The sequence below is a fragment of the Amblyraja radiata genome, chromosome 31, assembly GCF_010909765.2.
Source record: "Amblyraja radiata isolate CabotCenter1 chromosome 31, sAmbRad1.1.pri, whole genome shotgun sequence".
Taxonomy (NCBI): Eukaryota; Metazoa; Chordata; class Chondrichthyes; order Rajiformes; family Rajidae; genus Amblyraja; species Amblyraja radiata.
In genome coordinates this window covers 5,946,579-5,965,871 of record NC_045986.1, presented here as the reverse complement: position 1 = coordinate 5,965,871, position 19,293 = coordinate 5,946,579, and the positions used below count along the sequence as shown (strand labels likewise).

The 19,293-nt window shown below is 43.9% G+C and overlaps 1 protein-coding gene across 1 annotated transcript in view; it reads left to right on the top strand.

Moving 5' to 3' along the window:
• The window catches only part of LOC116990333 (inositol 2-dehydrogenase-like), a 53,196-nt gene extending 39,251 nt beyond the window's left edge, over positions 1 to 13,945 (top strand). The window contains exons 6-8 of the mRNA XM_033047861.1: positions 6,433 to 6,551; positions 9,228 to 9,384; positions 12,304 to 13,945. Coding sequence (XP_032903752.1) covers positions 6,433 to 6,551; positions 9,228 to 9,384; positions 12,304 to 12,452 — 425 coding nt within the window. The 3' untranslated portion in view covers positions 12,453 to 13,945. The remainder of the gene's footprint in view (positions 1 to 6,432; positions 6,552 to 9,227; positions 9,385 to 12,303) is intronic.
• The last annotated feature ends 5,348 nt before the right edge of the window (positions 13,946 to 19,293 follow it).

Sequence of the window (19,293 nt, the reverse complement as noted above, 5' to 3'; positions counted from 1 at the left end):
TCCTATGAAGAAAAAAAGGGGTAAGGGTAAGAACAGTCAGCCATGGCTCAGTAAAACTATAAAGGATAGTATTCGGCTGAAGGCAAGGGCATATAAGGTAGCCAGAGATAGTGGGAGGGTAGAGGATTGGGAAGCATTTAAAGGTCAGCAAAAAATAACTAAGAGATTAATTAAGACGGGGAAAATAGACTATGAAAGGAATTTAGCGAACAACATAAAAACTAATAGTAAGAGTTTTTATAGCTATATAAAAAGAAAAAGGGTGGCTAAGGTGAACGTTGGTCCATTGGAGGGTGAGACTGGAGAGTTGTTGGTGGGGAACATGGAAATGGCAAAGGCATTAAACGAGTATTTTGTATCAGTCTTCACCATAGAAGACACAAAAAATATTCCAACGCTGGATAAACAGGGGGCGGTAGGAATGGAGGAGCTAAATACTATTAAGATCACCAAGGAGGTGGTATTAGGGAAATTAATGAGACTGAAGGAGGATAAATCCCCTGGGCCTGATGGATTACATCCAAGGGTCTTGAGGGAGATAGCGGTGGGGATTGTGGATGCATTGGTGATAATTTTCCAAAACTCCCTGGAGGCAGGAACGGTCCCAGTGGATTGGAAAATGGCCAATGTAACACCTATATTTAAAAAAGGAAGTAAACAGAAGGCGGGTAACTATAGACCGGTTAGTCTAACATCGGTGGTGGGTAAAATGTTAGAGACAATTATTAAAGAAACACTAACGGGGCACTTGGATAAACATGACTTCATCGGACAGAACCAGCATGGTTTTGTGAAGGGGAAGTCCTGTTTAACGAATCTGCTCGAATTCTTTGAGGAAGTAACAACCCGGGTGGATAAAGGGGAACCGGTGGATGTGGTATACTTGGACTTCCAAAAGGCTTTTGACAAGGTGCCACATAAGAGACTATTGCTAAAAATAAAAAATTATGGGATTGGGGGTAATATATTAGCATGGGTAGAGGATTGGCTAACAAATAGGAAGCAGAGAGTGGGGATAAATGGTTCATACTCGGGATGGCAACCAGTAACTAGCGGGGTTCCGCAAGGGTCGGTGCTGGGACCCCAGTTGTTCACAATTTATATAAATGATTTGGAGGAGGGAACCAAGTGTAATATATCAAAATTTGCGGACGATACAAAAATGGGAGGAAAAGTAGGGGATGAGGAGGATAGGAAGAGTCTGCAAAAGGATATAGATAAGCTAGGTGAGTGGGCAACAACTTGGCAGATGAAATTTAATACTAATAAATGTGAAGTCATTCACTTTGGGAAAAAAAATGATAGGGCAAGTTATTTTCTAAATGAGGAGGAGCTGCGTTGTAATGCAACGCAAAGGGATCTAGGGGTATTAGTACATGAATCACTAAAAGTTAGTATGCAGGTGCAGCAAGCAATCAGGAAGGCCAATGGAGTTTTGGCCTTTATTGCTAGGGGGATTGAGTATAAAAACACGGAGGTCTTGCTGCAGCTATACACAGTATTAGTGAGACCACATTTGGAATACTGTGTACAGTTCTGGGGTCCATACTTAAGAAAGGATGTACTAGCCCTGGAGGCAGTGCAGCGAAGGTTTACAAGATTAATTCCTGCAATGAGGGGATTGACATATGAGGAAAGGTTAAGTAGGCTGGAACTCTACTCTTTGGAGTTTAGAAGAATGAGAGGCGATCTCATTGAAACATATAAGATCGTGAGGGGCCTTGATCGGGTGGATGCACCGAGGATGTTCCCAATGATCGGGGAAACTAGAACTAGGGGACATAGTTGCAGAATAAGGGGGGGCTCTTTTAAAGCTGAGATGAGGAAGAACTTCTTCACCCAGAGGGTGGTTAATTTATGGAATTCACTGCCCCAGGGAGCAGTGGAAGCAGAAACGTTAAATATATTTAAGTCTAAAATAGATGGTTTTTTAGCTGCCAAGGGGATAAGGGGCTACGGGGAGAGGGCAGGGATATGGACCTAGGTATGGTTAGTATAGTAAGACCTGAGTGATCTCCTGGACAAGTGTCGATCGCCTGGATTGGGGTCGGAGAGGAATTTCCCGGATTTTTTTCCCGAATTGGACCTGGGTTTTTATCCGGTTTTTTGCCTCCCCCAGGAGATCACGAGGTTCTTGGGGTGGAGAGGGGTGATAGCGGTATAAAGGGGAGGGTAGTGTCTTGTGTTCTGTGTCTTGTGTCTACTGTTTGTGGGTAAGTGTGTCTGTTTAGTGTTCAGCCATGAGCGAATGGCGGTGCGGGCTCGACGGACCTGGTGGTCTACTCTCGCACCTACTTTCTATGTTTCTATGTTTCTAACATTTCATTTGAGTTCTTACTACTGACTCAAGCTGCAAATCATCTTTTTAGTTATCCTGTAGCAGCAATCTCAAATCCCTTTGCACCTCCTGTTTCTGAATCTTATAACCATATAACTTCTCCCCATTTACAAAATAGTCTTCACCTTTATTCGTTCTACCAAACTGTATGGCCATACACTTTGCTCTTCTGTATTCCATGATACTTTTCTCACTCTCCCAACCTATCTAAGTCCTTCTGCAGACTCTCTGCTTCCTCTACACTACCTGCCCCTCCAACTATATTTGTTTCATCTGCAAACTTGGCCACAGCCATCATTCCCACATCCAGAACAGCAAAATATAATGAAAATTGCAGACCTAACGGCGAACACTGTGGAACACCACTACTCATCGGCAGCCAACCAGAAAAGGCCCCTTTATTCCTACTGTTTGCCTTCTGCCAATCAGCCAACCTTGTATCCATGCTAGTACCTTGCCTCTAATACCATAATAATAATAATAATAAATTTTATTTATGGGCGCCTTTCAAGAGTCTCAAGGACACCTTACAAAAATTGAGCATGTAGAGGAAAAACATGTGAGGGGAATGAAATAAATAGTAGAGACATGACTAGTACACAAAGTAAAGACAGAATTCAATACAAAACACAGTATGAGGCACAGATGAAAAGGGACGGGGACGTGGGGCTAAGGATAGGCAGAGGTGAAGAGATGGGTCTTGAGGCGGGACTGGAAGATGGTGAGGGACACGGAATTGCGGATCAGTTGGGGGAGGGAGTTCCAGAGCCTGGGAGCTGCCCTGGAGAAGGCTCTGTCCCCAAAACTGCGGAGGTTGGACTTGTGGATGGAGAGGAGACCGGCTGATGTGGATCTGAGGGACCGTGAGGGTTGGTAGGGGGAGAGGAGGTCAGTGAGATATGGGGGGGCCAGATGGTGGAGGGCTTTGTCGGTGAGGACCAGGATTTTGTAGGTGATCCGGTGGGAGATGGGAAGCCAGTGAAGTTTTTTGAGGACTGGAGTGATGTGATGCCAGGATTTGGTGTGGGTGATGAGTCGGGCGGCTGCGTTCTGGACCAGTTGGAGTCGGTTGATGTAGATGGAGCTGATGCCAAGGAGAAGTGAGTTGCAATAGTCCAGTCGGGAGGAGATGAAGGCATGGATGAGTCTTTCAGCAGCAGGCGGTGTGAGAGAGGGTCTGAGTTTGGCGATGTTGCGGAGATGAAAGAAGGAGGTTTTAATGACATGGCGGATGTGAGGCTCAAGGGAGAGGGTGGAATCAAAGATCACGCCAAGGTTGCGGGCCTGGGGAGATGGGGAGACAGTGGTGCCGTCGATGGTGAGAGTGGGGTTATTGATTTTGCTGAGTGTGGCTTTGGAGCCTATGAGGAGGAATTCTGTCTTATCGCTGTTGAGTTTGAGGAGATTATGTTGCATCCAGGTTTTTATAGCTGACAAACAGGAGTTGATATGGGAGTGGGGGAGGTTGTGGGGGGATTTGGTGCCAAGGTAAATCTGGGTGTCATCAGCGTAACAGTGGAAGTCCAGATTGAAGTGGCGGAGTATCTGACCAAGGGGGAGGATGTAGATGATGAAGAGGAGGGGGCCGAGTACGGAGCCTTGGGGAACGCCTTGAGTGACTGCGGCTGTAGCAGAGGTGTGGTTGTGGAGAGAGATGAAGTGGGATCTGTTGGAAAGGTAGGAACGGAGCCAGCTGAGTGCAGAGCCTTCAATGCCGAGGTCTTTGAGTCTGGTGAGCAGGATGTTATGGTTCACTGTATCGAAGGCTGCGCTCAGGTCGAGGATGTTGAGGGAACCAGTGTCAGCAGAGGTGAGGAGGTCGTTGAGGACTTTGAGGAGAGCAGTTTCTGTGCTATGGAGGGGGCGAAAGCCAGATTGGAGGGGTTCAAGTAGGTTATACGCAAGGAGGTGGGAATGAAGTTGCGACGCAACAATACGCTCCAGGGTTTTTGAAAGAAAGGGGAGGTTTGAGATTGGGCGGTAGTTAATGAGAGAGGAGGGATCAAGACCAGGTTTCTTTAAGATTGGTGTAACGGCAGCAGTTTTGAAAGCGGAGGGGACAATTCCTTGGGACAATGAGGAGTTGAAGAGATTAGTGAGGTAGGGGCAGAGAACGGGGAGGCAGGACTTCAACAGGGGAGTGGGGAGAGGGTCGAGGGAGCAGGTAGTGGGTTTGGAAGAGCTGATGAGTTTGGAGATTTCAATAGGGGTGACCAGGTCAAACTGGGAGAGGAAGCAGTGTGGAGGAGGGGTAAGGAGGTCAGTGGAGATGTTGAAAGGAGGGGCCTTAGTAGGTGGTGGAGTAGATGCTGGGGAGTCGGGTACAGGGGATAAAGATAACCATGAACTTATAGCACCTTATCAAAGGCCTTCAGAAAATCCAAGTAAACAACATCCACTGACTCCTTTGTCAATCCGATTTGTTAGTTTTCCAAAGAATTTCAACAGATTTATCAGGCAAGAGATCCCCTTAACAAAGCCATGCTGACTTCAGCCAATTTTATTGTGTGTTTCCAAGTACCCCATAACCTCATCCTTAATAATGTTAAAAATGTTCCCAACCACTGACCGGCCTCTAATCTCCTTTCTTTTGCCTCGCATCCTTAAACCATGGAGTTACATTTGCGATTTTCCAGTCCTCTGGAACCATTCCTGACTCTATGATTCTTGAAAGATTACTGCTAATGCCTCAGCAATCTCTACAGCTACCTCTTTTAAAACCCTGGGATGTAGTCCATCTGCTCCAGCTGACATCCATCTTTCAGCTTCCCAAACACCTTCTGTTCAGTAATAGCAACTGTACTCACTATTGCCCCCTGACTCTCGAATTTCTGGCACATCTTGCAGTGTGAAGACTGAAGCAAAAACATATTTATTTTTCTGTTCCCCTTTTACTACTTCTCCAATATAATTTTCCAATGTCCACTTCTGCCTCTCGTTTACTCTTTATATATCTGAAATAACTTTAGGTTTCTTTTATATCTTGGCTAGCTTACTTTCATATTTCATCTTTTATCTCCTTATTGCTTTTGTATTTGCCATCTGTTGGGTTTTAAGAGTTTCCCAAACCTCGATAATCTTTGCCATGTTATAGGTCTTCTCTTGCATTTATACTGTCTTTGACTTAGTTTGTCAGCCACGATGGCCTCATTAGTATGTTTCTTCCTCTTGGGCATGTAAATATCCTGCATCACATGGGTATGTTGACATGTGGTCCTGCAATCCTTAGATCTTGATTGTTTGCAGAGGATGCAAAGGTTCACCAGAATGATGCCTGGATTGGGGGGGGGGGGGAGGGTTAGCTGCCAGGAGAGGTTGGACAAGCTTGGATTGTTTTTTCTGGAACACTGGAGTTTGAGGGGAGACCTGATAGATGAATATACAATTATGAGAGGCGTTGATAGGGTAGACAGTCGGAATCTTTTTCCCAGGCTGGAAATGTGACAGATAAGAAGGCATAGCTGTAAGGTGAGAGGGGCAAGTTTAAAGGAGATGTGCGGGCAAATTGTTTTACATAAAGTGGGTGCCTGAAACGTGCTGCCAACGGTGGTGGTGGAGACAGAAATTATAATGACGTTTAAGAGGCTTTTGGATAGACATATGGGTATGCAGAGAATGGAGGGATATGGATTATGTGCAGGCAGGTAAGAGTTGTTCTTGGCATTATGTTTGGCACAGAATTTGTGGGATGAAGGGCTTGTTCCTGTGCTGTACATGTACTATATTCCGTGTAGTGAGCATGAGTATTTTCAGGTGGGATAATGGGAATATTGCTGGTCGTGATTGAAGTGAAATTACTGGACATTGCTTTGGCATGAAACTTAGATCCCTTATTCCATGAAGTTGCATAATTTGCAGGATTTTCTGAAATTCCTCAGTGCTTCCATCTTTTCATGAGTGCTGCATCTGCCACGATAACCCAGGAAAAGTCAAAGAAAAAATGAAAAAATAAATAAAATGAAAAGAAAATAATCAAAGAAATCTCCTTACCAGTAAATAAATCAAAGGGATTACAACAATTTAATCGAGGAGAAATTTGACTAATAGAATTTAGTATAAAGTGTGCCATCTCATCTATTTTCTACTTCTAACAGAAATTGCAGCCCTTAAGGATGCTGATGCTGTCTCCGTTAGTATGAAATTTGCCAGTGGGGCTATAGTGACGCTGGATGTCAGCCAGCACTGTACACTGAGCAGTGACCAGAGACTGGAGGTAACGTGCAATTGTAATGTTTTATGTTTTTCTCAAGTTCAAGTGAGTTTATTGTCATGTGTCCCTGTATAGGACAATGACATTCTTGCTTTGCTTCAGCACACAGAACATAGTATGCATTTACTACAAAACAGATAAGTGTGTCCATATACCATAATATAAATATATACACACATCAATAAATGAACTGATGAAGTGCAAATAACAGATAATGGGTTATTAATAATCAGAGTTTTGTCCGAGCGAGGTTTAATGGCTGTGGGGAAGTAGCTATTCCTGAACCTGGTTGTTGCAGTCTTCAGGCTCCTGTACCTTCTACCTGAAGGAAGCAGGGAGATGAGTGTGTGGCCAGGATGGTGTGGGTCTTTGATGATACTGCCAGCCTTTTTCAATATCAATATTCAATTCAATATTTCAATTCAATATTTATTACATGTCTTTTGAACCTCAGTGAGGCTCAAACGAAACTCCGTTTCCACAGCCATACAAACAAAGACAATTTCCTACAGACATACACACAATTCAATTTACAGAAACATCCATCTCGTTGCACTGACGTGCAATGACAATAAAAGATATATTATTATTATATATTATTATATTATTATTATCACAGTGAACCCACTGTGATGGAAGGCAAAGTCTTTTCTCTCCCCTGTTCTCCATTTCTCTCCCAATGTCGAAGCCCCCGGCGGGCGATGGTGAGTCCCACGGCCATTTTAGGCCGCGCTGGGCGATGTACGGCCCCGCTCTGGGTCGTTCCAACCCGGCGACACGGGCTGGAGAAGTCGCGTTGCGGGAGCTCCGGAAAGCGGTCTCCACCCGGACCCGCGAGTTCCCGATGTCCCAGTCCACCGGACCTGCGGCTGCAGATGGAGCCTCCGAGCTAAGTGGTCGGGCCGCAGCAGCGAGTCACCACCGCTCCCCACGCTCCGATGCCGGCCAGCCCCACGATGGTAATTCCGCAGCTCTGCAGGCTCCGTGACTGGAGCCCCCAAGTCGTTCAGGCTGGAGGCCGCTCCACGGTGCTAGGCCCCAACGGCAACGGAGACCCGACAGGGAAAAGGTCGGGTCTCCCATACAGGGAAGAGATTGTTTTAAAATTTCCCCCTCCCCCCCCCCCCCACATATACACAGTTAAAAACACTTAAAAAACACAAACAACTACATTTAACTAGACAAAGAATAAAAAAAAGACAGACAGGCTGTAACAGGTGAGTCGCGCCTGCGACTGAGATAAATCCCCTCGATGGAAGGAAGGTCAGAGCCGATGATGTTTACTACTTTTTGTAGTATTTTCCTCTCCAGGGCGCTCAAATTGCCGAACCAAGCCACGATGCAACCGGTCAGCATGCTCTCTACTGTGCACCTGTAGAAGTTAGAGAGAGTTCCCCCTTTGCAAACCGACTCCGTAATCTTCTCAGGAAGTAGAGGCGCTTATGAGCTTTCTTGATAATTGCATTAGTGTTCTCGGACCAGGAAAGATCTTCAGAGATGTGAACGCCCAGGAATTTGAAGCTCTTGACCCTTTCAACGTTGATATAAATGGGGCTGTGGGTCCCCCTTCCTACTCCTTCCAAAGTCCACAATCAGTTCCTTGGTTTTGCTGGTGTTGAGGGCCAGGTTATTGCGCTGGCACCATATGGACAGTTGCTCGATCTCTCTTCTATACTCTGACTCATCCCCATCAGTGTCTTATTGTTTTCCTCTGTTCCCACTCTATTCTCTTCACCCATTTTCGTCCTCTCCTTTTGTCAACTTTAACTATTACTGCCATTTCTGAAAGCACTGCTCATCCTGGGTAACAATATCTGTAATGCCAGTGTATGTTGACTGGGAGAGTCCCACACCCGTTCTCTGCTTCTCTGGTATTGAGAGCTGGGTTGAAAGGGTTAAATGCTTTAAATATATAATTGATGCATTATGGGATACTTGACTATTTTGTAGCTTTGTATTTCTTCTTAAGCGGGCTTTCTCTAGTGGGAAGGTACCAACTGATAAGAAAGACAAGCCCAAACTTGCCCTGGACTGCTGTAAATTGGCACCATGACTAATGTTGGAATGTCTTGTCCTGAAGGTACCGCAGACTTGTTGTGTACTGAGACAATGACTAATGCCTTTGAAATGTCTTGTCCTGAAAGTACCATCTGATAAGAGACAGATGCCTTTGAAATGTCTTCTCCTGAAGGTGCCAACTGATGAGACATGCTCAGACTTGTCCTGGAATGATGTATATTGGCTGCATCTTGTGACCATGTCTAATGTCTGGAATGTGTCCATATGGCATATACAGTATAAAAACAGCCTGTGGGTCTTTGTTCAGAGAAGCGGTGGCTCGGGGAAGTCAAGTACCTGTTGCTTACTGGACTGGTGTATCCCCGACACTTCCACCGGCTGATGTTTCAGAAACGCTTGAGTTGGTTTACCTAACCCATTGTGTGTTGTCTGTTTTTAAGTAGGGAACTTTATCAGGGTTGTTGATTGGTAATGGAAATCATTTAAATTTGCAAATCATCTCCTACCAAAGTTTCCGAGGGTTTAGCTTTTTACCACTTTTGATTCTACATATATTGTCCAAAAATCAGTTTCTCCTTTCTTTGTTAGGGAAGGTGTAAATACAATGAAGCAGGTTTGAGAAATGAACGCGTTTACATTTTATTTCCCGTATCATTCAAGGTTCATGGCTCAGAAGGAACGCTAAAGATGGAAAATCAGAATGCTTTGGGAATAACTGAACAGGGCACCGCCAGGCCAGTCTGCTCCCACTTGCATAGTGACCGCTACAAAGATGCACACAGAGAGCTGCTGAAACACTTCCTCAAGACTCTGAGTGGTTAGTAAAAGGGAATCCATTTTGAATGTTTTTAAAACATTGTTTTGGAATATGATGAGATCATTAGTTATCCTCAGGTTAGCTGGCTCCATTGCCATTGACAAAAACTTAAATGTCAATTTGATCTCAATTTGTCCCTTTTCAAGTCCGAAGGATGTGGGACAAACCCCATAACAGGATATGTGCATATGATGAATGTAGGTAGATATTCCGGGGAAGTCACTTTCTTAGTGGCACCACCTTTGAGGTGTTAAACTAGTTCCATTGAAGATATATTGACTAATTTCAAAAAAGACCACATATATGGCCCTGGGTGACACTCATTTCACTGACAGACCTTCCCACGTTAAAATTGTCTTTTTATCTTGCCAAAAATAATTGTGGCTACAATATAGCGTGGAATTGCCTTGAAGTTCTTGAGGTTTCCTTAGGATGTGAGAAAGGTGGAGTAATTTACATCTTAATTTTTTAATTGTTGCCATTTTGTCGTCGTTCTCCCCAATTTCTGCCCTTGTAGCTGTCCTGTGAGATATAACACTAGGGGATGAGGAGTTTAAGTGCCAGGAAAGCATTAGAGCTGACTTCTATTTCTTACTCTCATGCAGCTCCAGAGTTTCAAACTGATCATTAATGTTACCATACATGCATTAGCAATATCCCAGATTGCCATAGCATGCAAAAGCGTTAGCCAGTGAAGAGCATTCTGAATCCGTTACCCAAGTTTTAAATCATTGTGTTGGGTTTAGTTTAGAGAGACAGCACGGAAACAGGCCCCGTTCAAGACGGCATGGTGGTACAGCTGCAAAGTTGCTGCTTTACAGCGCCAGAGGCACGGGTTCGATGTTCGATTCCGACAATGGGTGCTGTCTGTACGTAGTTTGCATCTCCCTGTGACCTGCGTGGATTTTCTCCAGATGCTCTGGTTTCCTTCCATGCTCCAAAGATGTACAGGTTTGTTGGTTAATTGGCTTTGGTAAAATTGTAAATTGTCCCTCGTGTGTGGAATAGTGCTAGTGTACAAGAATCGCTGGTCAGCACGGACTCGTTGGGCCAAAGGGCCTGGTGCCGCACTGTGTCTCTAAACTAAAGACCCTCAGCCCACTGGGTTCACGCTGATCATTGATCACTAATTTCTCTCACTTCAAGTAGCCTCGGCATTCCCTCTCTCTCTATCCTTCCCCCATCCAAGTCACACTAGCTTCTCGTTTTCACCCTTTGAGCAGCTAACAATGTCCTTTCCTTTATCATTGTTAACTTTTTGTATATATTTTATTCATTGTTCTTTATCTCCACTTCATCGTCTATATCTCGTTTCCCTTTAACCTTAGCCAGTCTGAAGAAGGGTCTCGACCCGAAACGTCACCCATTCTCTCCAGAGATGTTGCCTACTGAGTTATTCCAGCTTCTTATCTATCTACTGTTTACACTAGTTCTATGTTGATCCACTTTCACTTCTACTCCTTACACACTCGGGCAATTTACAGAGGCCAATTAATCTATAACCCGCATGTAAAGCCCACGCAGACAGGTCCAGATCGAGGTCAGAATCTAACCCAGGTCTGATTGTGAGGCACCTGCTCTACCAGCTGTGCTGCTATGCTGCCCCTACAATTATATAATTAATCCCACTACACCAGTGGTTTATTCTTTTATGATACTATTTAAATGTTCACATTAAGACTAGGGTCTGGTTTCACCCTTGGAGTTACGAGCATTAATCAACGGTGCCACTGGGAAAGAGATGAAATACAATCTTGCATTTCCATAAAACCCTTCCTATCCTGTGGACTACGCAAAGTTCCTCACAGCTGATTAAATGTTTTTAAAGTGTAAGCAGTGCAATGTAGGATTGCCACATCAATTTGTTCAGAGCTGCCAATAATGACAGGAGTGTCATTATGTGAGTGTCTGTAAATGGGTAGTTGATTGTCAGTGGGTTGAAGGGCCTGTATATGACACTCTGTGACATCTGTTTTACTGAACCTGAGAGGGATCCGTACTGGTTAATAAACCTGGGATAATTCCCTTGCTCTATGCTGAATTGATGTTCTGAGAACTTTTATTTCAGCTTGAAAGGGCAGAAAACTCCATGACGTAATGTAGCATTCCAAAGGCATCACTGCTGACTAGTTTTAGTTTTTCAGGTTTAGAAATGCAACATGGAAAAGGGGCCTTTGGCCCACTGGGCCCATGCCGACCATCAATTACCCGTTCACACTTGTTCTATGTTATGTTCTATGTTATGGGAGTATATCGTGTTGGCAATTTTACAGGGGCCAATTAACCTCCAAATCTGTACATCTTTGGGATGTGGAAGGAAACTGGAGCACCCAAAGGTAAACCCCATGGTCACAGTGTGGTCATAAGAAATAGGAGTAGAATTAGGCCATTAGGCCCATCGTCTACTCCGCCATTCAATCATGGCTGATGTATCTCTCACTCCCAGCACCATTCTCCTGCCCTCTCCCCATAACCTGACAACTGTACTAATCAAGAATCGATCTATCTTTGCCTTAAAAATATCCACTGACTTGGCCTCCACTGCCTTCATGGTAAAGAATTCCACACATTCACCACCAGAACGTACAAATTATCCGAGGTCGGGATCAAACCCGGGTTTCTGTGAGGCAGCAGCTCTACCAGGTGTGCCACTGTGTCACCTTGTCATTCATCTGTTGGGCTCAAACAAATGACCTTCCGCTTCAGTGCGAGTAACTGATCCACAGTTGACAGATGAAGAATTGTATAGGTCCAGGAAAGCTGTCTTCACTCAGGAAACCATTTCCAGCTGGTCAGGAGAGAATAGGAAACTCCAATGTCAAAGGTGGTGTGATCTAACCTAAATCTTTACTAATTGTTTCTTCCTTAAGAGACAGTGCTCTGTTAGTATTGAGTAATTGTCTGATCTTCCTCACTCAGGGAAGGAACAGCCCTTTATCACGAAGGAGAACTTTCTGTGGACGATTCAGGTTGCTGCAGCCGCAGAACAGTCATGGAGGAATGGGTCGGCAGTGGACCTGCGGAATGAACCACTCGACGGCACTGTTATTAAAACAGAAGTGCCCTGATAAAGACATGCATGGCCCTGTTTAATCACATGTAGCAGTAATGCGCAGAGGGGAAATGTTCTGCATACCATTTGTATTTTGACAGACAGAAAACAGATACTTGTAAAGGAATAATTTTATTGAAAGTAGGACTAGAATGGTAGAAAATGTACTAGTCTATTGTGAGGAGAGGGTTGGAGGAGCAAATTAACCCATTGAAGGGTCCACTTCTATGTGCTACTGAGAAGCTGATGCCTCGCCTGTAATTGGCATACCTTAATGTCAACTGTTCAGAGGGAGAAACAGGTTCCTGCACACAGAAATATTTGTAAGTATCTGGCATAAGAACCAGGAAAAACCTGCCGCGCTCCCTTCCTACATGCAGCACTGTCCGTTTCATGTCCTGTGGCCTATAAAAGTGTTGAACTCTTGAACCACATGGGTAAAGCATGAATTAAATTTGGTGTACGTGAGACTCTCTCAATAGTGTATCAGGAGTGCGAAGGCTCAGGTTTAATGTGTATTTTTCAGACCACTCTGAGGCGTGAGTTTTCTGTGTGTGAACTGAAAGAATATGTCCAACACATTTCATGGCTCATTGGCTGTGGATCAGCACCAGCACGTGTAACTAATGTGGGTCAGATTGCATATGGACGTGGTCATTTTGTTGTTCTCTATGTAACATACCTTGGTTTGATTCTTCGTTACAGTCATTTAATTTTATTGAATGTGTGCTGTAGTTTCAAATAAGTTATTTAGGAACATGTGCTTTTAAATTTGCAATAATTGGAGAATTTCAGATTGCTAATAAATATGATACTCACTAGATCCATTTTGATAGTGAAGAAGCAACAATGTAGAGTTGGGGTGATGAACAGTTTGAAAGCCACCCCTTTTGTAATAGATTAGTCCATTTTTATTTTTTTAAATGTAAACATTTTAATGGATGTAATTATGTGCACTGCTTTCTCTTGTTTTTTGACAGCCGTATACTGAAATGCATATAATGTCACTGTTTTGGCAATGCATTGAGTATTAATTTCACCTATCATATTAGATCACCATTCATATGGTTCATGTGGCAGAGGGGAGGGAAAAGGAAAGTCCACATTTTCTGGCTAAGGTTTATTGCAACAACAACCAAGTTTCTGTTCAAGTGGAGAAAAGCTGACCACACATCAGCATTTAATCCTAACAAAGGAAAACTGAAGGTTGCACAAACGGAAGGTGAGGAGTGTGTGTCTTCTCCACAACACGTCACAGATCTGCTTTGAGTTTTCAGTGTGTGAGTTAAATGAAACAAGGAGGAAATAGTGGAGGCCTTGATTAGAATGTGTTATCCCTCTCCGGCTGCAGGGGTGATTGGATAATTGCTAAGGGACTGTTCTTTAATAAGTAATTACAGGCAAGTTAGTGGTGTGAAAATCCATTTCAAGGAATGGTAACACTGACACATTATTTAGGGACATTTGACATGCAGTTTTTATCGCAAGCTCATGTCTGACTAAAGTAATGGCATCCTTTGAAGGGGTAACAAAGTGGGTCGATGAGGAAGGTGAGCTCCATGGGGATTTTGGAAATGCTTTCAACAAGGTCAAATATGACAATGCAGTCAAAAAGGTAAAAGCCTGGCAAAGGTAAGTTGGATCCAAATTGATTTGGCAGGAAGCAGAGTATAATAATTGATCGATGGTTTTGAGAATAAGGGGCTGTTATCAATGGGATTCCACACCATTCATTACCTGTCCTTTTGTAAGATAGTAATGATATGGACAGTAAGATAGCTTGATTTTTTTTTCTAAGTTTGCAGATTGTTTAGAAATTAGTCTTGTGGCTGACTGAGAGATGGAGAAGGTGCTGGAAAAATAGAATTTAATTCAGAAAAGTGAGAGGTGTTTGAGGAGGTGCAAGGGTTAGAAGTGGGAGGATATTCAGAGCTATGAAGAAAGAATTATCTTCGAGTGATGTTGGAGAGGGTGCAGAACTTTACTAGAATGATGCCTGGACCCAGGGGTATTAGCTACAGGGAAAGATTGAACAGACTTGGATTATTTTCCCTGGACGGGTAGAGGCTGAAGGGAGACCTGATAAAGTATATACAATGATGAGGCATAGAATAGAATAGAATAGTTTCTTTATTGTCATTGTAACATGAACCATGTACAACGAAATTGTAAAATGTCAACCAGTCAGTGCACCATTCAACATTTCTAAAAGCTAACGATACATACAAGGTAAAATATTTAAAAAAAGATAAACAACTAAAATAAATATCATAAAAAATAGCACGCATAAACACCCAGCCCTACATCCTTCTGTCGATTTCACAGTCTCTTAGTATGTATCGCCCCTGCGTTCCTTGGCGGCTACATTTAGTGCCTTTATAGCAGTGGGGTAAAAACTGTTTTTAAGTCTGTTTGTCCTTGTCCTTGTAGATCTGTACCGTCTGCCTGACGGTAACAGTTCAAACAGGGAGTGTCCGGGGTGGGAAATGTCCTTTATAATACTCTGGGATTTTTTGATGCAGCGGGAACTGTGTAAGTCCTCCAAGGTAAGGAGAGGGCAGCCGACAATCCTCTGGGCGTTGTCAATGGCCCTCTGGAGCGCTTTCCTCTGAGCCGCTGTGCAGCTGGTGTACCATACGCATACACAGTATGTTAGGATGCTCTCAATGGAGCACCGATAAAAGGACAGCAGCAGTCTCTGAGTGATGTTATTCTTCCTGAGCACCCTCAGGAAGTGCAGTCTCTGCTGGACCTTTTTCAGCAGCGCAGAGGTGTTCACGCTCCACGTCAGGTCCTCCTCAATATGGATTCCCAGGAAGCGGAAATCCGCCACCCTCTCCACACAGTCCCCTCTGATAATTAATGGTACCATGTCCGTTTTATTTTTTCTGAAGTCTATTATTATTTCCTTTGTCTTTAAGGTGTTGAGCAGGTTATTTTCTCCACACCACACTGTCAGCTGCGTAGACTGGAAAGGGATCCTAGCAGGAATGACGGTGGAACAGCATTGTTAGGGTAGACAGTCAGCACCTTTTTCCTAGAATGGAAATATCATATACTAGATAAAGTTTGAAGCAGATATGCAGGGCAAGGTTTTTACACAGGGCGATGAATGCCAGGAACACGCTGCTGGGGGTGGAGTTGGCAAATAAGTGGCATTTGGCTAGGCACAGGGATTTGCTGGGAATGGAGGAATATGGATTACGTGCAGGAAGGTAAAAGTTGGTCTTGGCATCATGTAACAAAGGTAATGCCACTGTGGTGATGGGGGATTTCAATATGCAGGTAGACTGGGAAAATCAGGTTGGTTCAGGACCCCAAGAAAGAGAGTTTGTAGAATGCCTCCGAGATGGATTCTTAGAGCAGCTTGTAATGGAGCCGACCAGATAAAAGGCAATTCTGGATTTAGTGTTGTCCAATGAACCAGATATGATAAGAGAACTCGAGGTAAAGGTTCTCTTGGAGGTAGTGATCATAATATGATTCGTTTTAATCTGCAATTTGAGAAGGAGAACGTTAAATCGGAAGTGTCAGTAATGCAGTTGAACAAAGGGGACTATGAAGGCATGAGAGGGGAGCTGGCCAAGGTAGACTGGAAAGGGATCCTAGCAGGAATGACGGTGGAACAGCAATGGCAGGAATTTCTGGGCATAATCTGGAAGACGCAGGATCATTTAATTCCAAAAAGGAAGAAAGATTCTAAGGGGAGTAGGAGGCAACTGTGGCTGACAAGAGAAGTTAGGGATAGAATAAAACTAAAAGAAAAGGTATAACACAGTAAAGAGTGGCCGGAAGCCAGAGGATTGGGAAACTTTCATAGGACAACAGAAGGAAACAAAACGGGCTGAAAAGATGAAGTACGAAGGGAAGCTGGCCAGGAATATAAAGGAATATAAAGAAGGACAGTAAAAGCTTCTTTAGATATGTTAAGGGAAAAAGAGTAGCGGTCAAATGTGGGTCCCTTGAAGGCAGACACGGGTGAAATTATTATGGGCAACAAGGAAATGGCAGAAGAGTTGAATAGGTACTTTGGATCTGTCTTCACTAAGGAAGACACTAACAATCTCCCAGATGTTTTGGAGGTAGAGGAACAGAAATACATTTTCATTAGGCGAGAAATAGTATTGGGTAGGCTAATGGGACTGAAGGATGATAAATCCCCTGGGCCTGATGGTCTGCATCCCAGGGTCCTCAGGGATGTGGCTCTAGAAATAGTAGAAGCATTGGTGATCATTTTACAATGTTCAATAGATTCAGGATCAGTTCCTGTGGATTGGAGGATAGCTAATGTTATCCCACTTTTCAAGAAAGGAGCAATAGAGAAAACGGAATTACAGACCAGTTAGCCTTACTTCGGTGGTGGGAAAGTTGCTGGAGTCAATTATTAAAGAGGTATTAATGGGTCATTTGGATAGCAGTAAAAGGATTAGTCCAAGTCAACGGATTTATGAAAGGGAAATCATGCTTGACTAATCTTCTGGAATTTTTTGAGGATGTGACAAGTAAAATGGATGAAGGGGTGCCAGTTGATGTAGTGTATCGAGACTTACAGAAAGCCCTTGATAAGGTCCCGCACGGGAGACTAGTGACTAAAATTAGAGCACATGGTATTGGGAGTAGGGTGTTGACATGGATAGAAAATTGGTTGGCAGAGAGTAGGAGTGAACGGGTCCTTTTCAGAATGGCAGGCAGTGGTGAGTGGAGTGCGGCAAGGCTCGGTGTTGGGGCCGCAACTGTTTACCATATATATTAATGATTTGGAAGAGGGAATTAGGAGCAACACGAGCAAGTTTGCGGATGACACAAAGCTGGGTGGCAGTGTGAACTGTGAAGAGGATGTTAGGAGGTTGCAGGGTGAGCTGGACAGGTTGAGTGAGTGGGCAGATGCAATATAATATAGATAAATGTGAGGTTATCGACTTTGGCGGCAAAAACAAGGGGGCAGATTATTATCTCAATGGAGTTAGGTTAGGTAAGGGGGAGGTGCAGCGAGTCCTGGGCATCCTTGTACACCGGTCATTGAAAGTTGGCTTACAGGTACAGCAGGCAGTGAAGAAAGCATCCCTGGGATGGTGGGACTCATATGAGGAAAGATTGAAAAGACTAGGCTTGTAATCACTGGAGTTTAGAAGGATGAGGGGATATCTTATAGAAACATAAAATTATAAAAGGACTGGACAAGCTAGATTCAGGAAAAATGTTCCCAATGTTGGGCGAGTCCAGAACCAGGGGCCACAGTCTTAGAATAAAGGGGTCATTTAAGACTGAGCTGAGAAAAAACGTTTTCACCCAGAGAGTTGTGAATTTATGGAATTCCCTGCCACAGAGAGCAAATGGCCAAGTCACTGGATAGATTTAAGAGACAGTTAGATAGAGCTCTAGGGGCTAGTGGAGTCAAGGGATATGGGGAGAAGGCAGGCATGGGTTATTGATAGGGGACGATCAGCCATGATCACAATGAATGGCGGTACTGGCTTGAAGGGCCGAATGGTCTCCTCCTGCACCTATTTTCTATGTTTCTATGTTCAGAACAGACATTGTGGGCCAAAACTCTATAGTTTAATGTTCTATGCATGTGCACAGATTCTTAAAGATGGTTAAGGAGGAAAATGGGATTTGATCATTTATTAGTCAAGGAATAGAATATAGGAATAGGAGATTATGCTGGAATTTTGAATATAATAATTGATCGACCACAACATTACTAACATATTCATTTCCAGTCACCACGTTATGTCAGTATGATTGCACTGAAGAGGATGCAGAGGAGAATTAAAAGAATGTTGCTGGGAGTACAAAATTCCCTCTGCACGGCCATGTTAAAGGCCTTGCCATTAGCTGTATACTCGCTCCTGCATTCAACCTCCCAAAATGCATCACCTCACACTTCCTCGTATTAAACTCTCTCTGATATTTCTGTGCTCATTTCTGCAGCTTGTCTGTTTCCTGCTGTATCTACCAATCTATCTACATTTGCCATAATATCTGACAGACCTATCTCCTGTTCCTTTTCTGCGCTCCTGATTTTCTTCCTAAGTATGCTCCCAAGTTCCTAAAACTCCTCCAGGTATACTTGATCCCAGCTGCCTATACCTGTCTCATGCCTCCTTTTTCCTAACCCGAGCCTCAATTTTTCTCGTCATCCAAATTTCCTTACGCCTACATGCCTTTCCCTTCATTCTTGTCATCACACTTTTAAAAGCAATTTTCTCTGCAGACATGCCTTAGCCCGCAAACCACCTGCTCCAATAAACTTGAACGCGTTCCTGTCCAGAAAGCATCAATGTTCGCATGCCCCAATGCAGAATTTTAACTCGTGGGCCTGCCCTGTCTTTAGTCGTAACTATTTGTAAACTAATAGGACAGTGGTCACTGGTCCTAAATGACTCACCCATGGGCACTTTAGGCACTTGCCCTTCCCAATATCCTAAGAGTAGATCAAGTGTTGCCCTCTCCCGTGTAGGGCCCTCTACATATTGCTGGAGGAAACTTTCCTGGTCACATTTGACAAATTCCACCCCATCTCACCCCTTGAGTCATAGATACAGTGTGGAAATAGGCCCTTCGGCCCAACTTGCCCACACCAGCCAACATGTCCCACCTGCCATATCCTTGGCCCATATCCCTCCAAACTTGTATCCATGTACCCGTCTAACTGTTTCTTAAACCTTGGGATAGTCCCAGCCTCAACTACCTCCTCTGGCAGCTTGTTCCATACACCCACCACCCTTTGTGTGAAAAACTTACCCCTCAGATTCCTATTAAATCTTTTCCGCTTCACCTTGAAACTCTGTCCTCTGGCCCTTGATTCCCCTACTCTGGGTAAGAGATTCTGGGCATCTACCTGATCTATTCCT